The sequence below is a fragment of the Benincasa hispida genome, chromosome 10 (genome assembly GCF_009727055.1).
Source record: "Benincasa hispida cultivar B227 chromosome 10, ASM972705v1, whole genome shotgun sequence".
In the NCBI taxonomy this organism is placed as follows: domain Eukaryota; kingdom Viridiplantae; phylum Streptophyta; class Magnoliopsida; order Cucurbitales; family Cucurbitaceae; genus Benincasa; species Benincasa hispida.
In genome coordinates this window covers 15,595,621-15,601,267 of record NC_052358.1, presented here as the reverse complement: position 1 = coordinate 15,601,267, position 5,647 = coordinate 15,595,621, and the positions used below count along the sequence as shown (strand labels likewise).

The following is a 5,647-nucleotide window of genomic DNA, read 5'->3' as shown; positions in this document are numbered from 1 at the left end:
CCCCAATCACGAACAGAAATCAAACATAGAAAAAGAGAGAAAGAGAGAATACAGACTATGAAACCAAAAGGCTACCTCACACTGGAGCTTCTACTTCCAAGCAACTTCAAAAGCCACCTTCAATCTTCAGTCAAGTCTTGAACGACGCCTCCTTCGACGGAAATTTGTACGGATCATCCAATTTTTTGGTCCAAAATGTTAAATGACCTATTTTTAAAAAATAATGTCAATTGACCCTTTGCTTACATCATCACGGTATGAGATCTGTCTCTTATACACATCTAGATGTGTATAAGAGACAGTCTGTTCATCTTCCATTGTGATGTGATTGTTTGTCACTATACGATTGATTTGACAATTTTCACGAAATCTGTCTACAACTTAAAATCGTTAACACACAGCAAAATATGTAATGGTGAATTCTTTAAAATCTAAACTTCATTTGAACTGTCATTTTGTTGAACGGAGATTTATTGAATGAGGTTTTTCAGAACGGAGTTTTTCGGAACCAAATGGAATTTACTGGTTTTTCAGAACGGAACAGACTTTTCTTGAACTTGGTTTCATTGGTGTTTGTAGAAACGTGGTCTCAAAAAAGGTATGTAAATAGACATTGTAAATAGCATAACGAAAGGGGTGTGAGAAAGAGCGACAATGTGAAAGGTGGAGAGAGAGAGCGACAGCGAGAAAGGTGGAGAGAGCGACATTGAGCGATAGCGAGGGAGTGAGATTGAGCGACAGTGAGAGGCGCGAGAGTGAGAGCTGCGAGAGAGTGAGAGCGAGAGCAAGATACAGCAAGAGCGAGAGAAATTGGGAGCAAGAGCACTTGGGAGCGACAGCGAGAGAGATCCATGTGTATTACTATCTGCTTAATAAAAAATGTTCTCTTGCTTTGTAGGATGACAGAAAAGTGTGTACTAATTCGATACGGAGGTCATTAGGATAAGCACCAAAATTTGTTTGTTGGAGGCGAGCTAATAGGAATCGTTGTGCCTATTACCTTGAAGTATGAAGAACTTAAAGCTCACATTTACAGGGTTGTAAATGTAAGTTGCTCAGCGTTTGATGTTGTTATGAGAGTTAAATATAAGCTTGACTTTGAAGCCCCTCCACAGTACATACGGAATGACGGTGATGTTTATTTCCTTTTTTGCCGGGACGATCTTTCTAGAGTTCATCTATATGTAATGCTAAAATCATACCACGACGAAAATGTGAATATGAGTCATGATGGTATAGGTGTAGATAGACAATACGAGGCATCATATGAGTTAATCGAAAAGAGGGTGATATTCCATTGTCTATGAACACTCAACCATTAACATTATCAATAGACAATGACAGTATTCGTGTAGTGGACTTGGAAAGAGAAACTCAATATAACAGACCTGTGTTTGGTAATGAGAGATCAGCAGACTTGAATTTTATGGATTGTGGTCCTTCAGAAGAGCGTGATCTTTTTGTGGTTATAATGAAAGATCAGTAGGATTGAATTCTATGGACTGTGGTCCTTCAAAAGTGTATAGACCTATAGTGGCTGTTACTGAGAGATCAGCAGGATTGAATTCCATATCTTCATATCCTAGAGGGGAATTGATTATGCCTAGCACCTCTTCATCCGAGACAAATTTTGTAGTTGGTCAAATTTTTTTTTTTTAGTAAAAGTGATTTAAAAATGAGATTCTCTATTCTGTGCATAAATAATAATTTTGAATATAAGGTAAGGAAGTCAACTAAGTCTTTGTTTATTGTTAAATGTATAGAGGATAATTGTAAATGGAGCCTTCGTGCAGTTAAAATTCCAGGGTATGACATATTTAAGATCATGACCACAGACAAGCAATGGTTGCGGTAATTAGTGAACTAATCAAAGACAAGTTTATAGGCATAGGACGTGTTTATAAGCCTCGTCACATTGTTGAGAATATGAGGAAAGAGTACGGCGTAAATATAAGTTATGATAAGGCGTGGCGTGCAAGAGAAACCGCTTATGCTCTCGCCAGGGGTACTCTAGAAGAGTCGTACGCTATTTTACATGCATATGGTGAAGCGTTAAAGATGGAGAATCCAGGTACAAGGTTTGGAATCGAACTTGAAAATGATGTCCATTTCAAGTACATGTTTATGGCATTAGGACCTTGTATTAGAGGTTTTTCAAGTTGCTGGCCTGTGATAATTGTTGATGGATCGCATCTGAAAGGAAAATACAAAGGGATCATGTTGGTCGGCGTCTCCATGGATGGCAACAATCAAGTTTATCCACTAGTATATGCCATAGTAGACAATGAAACTGATCGACCTTGGAAGTGGTTTATGTCGAACTTGAAGTGTGCCATTGAAGAACTCCCTAACTTGGTGTCCGTGTCCGATCGAGTGGTATCTATTGGCAATACCATTCGTACAGTTTTTCCCACAGCACTTCATGGATTGTGCACCTATCACCTAGAAAATAATATTCTTTCCAACTTTAAGGACAGAAAGATTGTTGGGATGTTCAAGGATGTAGCCAGGGCATTTCGCATGTCAAAGTTTCAAGCACATTTAGAGGATATTGGTCTTGAAAGGTGGGCGCGTGTTTACCAAACAGAACGAAGATACGATAACATGACGTCCAATAGTGCAGAGTGTTTCAATTCATTGACCAAAGAATATCGATAGCTACCCATAATGTGCTTGTTGGAACATGTTCGAGGCCTCATCCAGTCATAGTTTTATGAACAGAGAAATTATTGGGCATCTCGAACGACGTCACACTCGGACTACTTTGAAAATCGATTAGCAACTGAGTGTGACAAGGGCAGACAATATCGAGTTAAGCTGATTGATTGTTATAGGATCCATGTGCGGGACAATCGATTGGACGGTATTGTGAACCTCCATGGGAATGAATGCACATACAAGGAATTTGACTTACTTGGTATGCCATGTTCGCTTATAAGTTTGATTACTAAAGTTTGTCTATTCATGAATCTCTTTAGATGTCTCGCTTATCTCGCTCTCTTTTTTATAAGTGTGATTAAATTGTTGGCTATTCGTGAACCATTCTGGAAACGTCTCGCTCTCGTGAATCTCGCTCTCGCTAATCTCGCTATCACATGGAATCCCTCTTAAAATATCTCGCTTATAAGTTTGATTACTAAAGTTTTTCTATTTATGAATCTCTTCATATGTCTCGCTTATCTCGCACTCCTTTTTATAAGTTTAATTTAACTTGTCCATTCATGAATGAATCTTCTATATTCATGGTAGTTCTACACTGACAATTTAAATAACATGTTAGTAAAATTACATCAATAATATACATAATATACATAATAAATATGTACGTCAATAATATGGTGTGTTCGTCCACAATTGATATGCTAATTGCATCCTATAGTCAGCCATCTTATCCTGAGTTATTGCAAATGAGGCACTACCAGTCACTAAATGTTTTAAGAATTTTACAACAAATATTCCACAATCTAACGACCCGTGTTGTGTATTCGTAGAGGTAGGTCGAGATATCTTCCAATGAGACGTTTCGATGTCCGGCTTCCAACGTTTCAAGTCACAATAGTGAAGAAGCGATGGTAGGGTGTAAGTCAATGATTCAAGGAAAGACTCTAGCTTCTTCTTCGATGTCATGGATGATAGTGAATCAAATATGAACAACCAACCTCTAGTTAGATCGAATGCTATCAACATCCAATGTTGATCGATGTTTGTTGTCGTATATACGAAGTCCACATCTGACCACTTGACATCAAATTTACCCATGACATAATCCGGTAACGTCTTATCCCCCCATGCTACGGCAGCATCCAAAGTCGACTTGTTCTTAATATGTTTGTAGACCCCATCTCAAGAATTTAGGTGACTCTACATGGCGAAAAGAACATTAAAAGCACATAATAGTCAACCAGCGTATTCCTATTTAAAAGTGCAGTAAATGGTTATCGTTATTCCAATTGGTAGGATGGTGAAGCGAGCCATACACATGTCTGGTCACCTATAGAATTTATCTTTCATGAAATCAAATAGGATATTTAGGGTCTGCATCCAGAACAAGATATACGTTAGGAGAGGGGAGTAAACTGTATGTACTTGGTAAAAAGGACAAGGATCGTAAACTTACGTCACACTCAACCCATGAACTTGGTTCAGTCAACTCTTGGAAAAAGGATTTGGATAATGGCCGAACTGCATTTTCTCGAACCTCGTTGTCCGTATTCTTATCGGCAATCTAGTTCAGCATTTTCTTTAATATAGCAACTCGAACCTTATGCTCCAACGAGTATTAGATCGTCACTTTAAACTGTAACGTAGATACCCCAGGGAGAGGATACTTAATATTTGGATGATCCAAAGGAAATTGAACCTTAATTTCCTTTTCTTTTGTTATTTTATTTTTTGGTTCAACGGGAGTTGTGTATTTATCAACGGCCTTTCTCCTACGTGTTGTTTTTCTACTCTTGACCATAGCCTACAGAAATATAACAAAATGGTAAACATGTTGATTAACAAAAATGAAGAAAGAAATTTTCGAATCACATAATGATCATACCTATAAATCGAGATGTAGGGTGTTAGAGAAGTCGTGATATCAAGCTGTACAAATGAATTAGGTGAGGTGGGATCGGTGACTTAGATAGAGGTGTGGTAGGTGACTTAGGTGGAGGTGGGGTAGGTGACCTTCGTACAGGTCGGGTGGGTGACCGAGATAGAGTCGGGATGGGGGACATGGTGGCATCGTGGCCTGTCTGTGGAGTGGGAGACCTTATCGCCTCAAACACCGTGGAACCCTTCATAGACTATAATAGAGATGAAATAGTTGACAATTGTGCTTTCATGTCTCTCGTGTCCGTTTTCAGGTTCGATACACGGGCATCCAAGCTCGATATTGAGTTGTCAATGCTCCACTAGTACGAATATACACCAGGATCAACATTTCCTCCCTCCTTGTGGCCAAAAACCTCCGGGACAGAAAATTCCTCCTCAGGCTCAGGACGTATGTCACCCACCAACACATCATGAAATATATCCTTGCTAGGGGTGTAAGAAGGCTGGTGGATGTTTTGGTCCCCATTAGATTCGTCGTCCCTCACTCCACCTTCTGAATTACCCTGTTGTTTAACTTCCCCACTGTCATACCCCTTCCCAGATTACCTTCTTAACCTAAAAGGGCATGTGACGACAGTAGTTACCGACCCTTTCGTCGGCACTTACTGCCTAACTTACATTTAAAACCTTTCCTAGAACCCTGATATGCATTTATGACTTGATAACAACAATATTCACAATCTCAGAGCTTAACATACTAAACGTATTGAATAGATTAACCGACAGTTAACATTCTTACATCAACAGGGTTCCATAGCTATTATTCATATTCATAACCATGTACACTATAAAATCCAGTGAGCCCATGATACTAAGTTTAGTCCTTATACGCACAAAATATATGTTACAGAAAAAACACCTAATCTTCCTTTAGCCTTGAGTCTTTGAGTGGCAGAGCAATAACAAAATTAGCTTATGGGGAGTTAATCGCTACCTTGGGAGGGAAAACATTTAAAAACAAGGTGAGCTACTAGCCCCATGAGTGACTTAATAAAACATAAATCTCATGTTTAAACTAAAAGCTAGAAAACAGAATACTGGAACT

At 38.9% G+C, this 5,647-nt stretch overlaps 1 protein-coding gene across 1 annotated transcript; it reads left to right on the top strand.

The window, feature by feature from the left end:
• The first annotated feature begins 1,842 nt into the window (after positions 1-1,842).
• Positions 1,843-2,658, top strand: LOC120088939. The gene has a single exon (XM_039046377.1). The coding sequence runs from the start codon at positions 1,843-1,845 to the stop codon at positions 2,656-2,658; it is 816 nt and encodes a 271-aa protein (XP_038902305.1).
• The last annotated feature ends 2,989 nt before the right edge of the window (positions 2,659-5,647 follow it).

Coding starts and splice junctions, on each gene's coding strand:
- LOC120088939 (XM_039046377.1), top strand. CDS start 1,843: ATGGTTGCGGTAATTAGTGAACTAATCAAAGACAAGTTTATAGGCATA.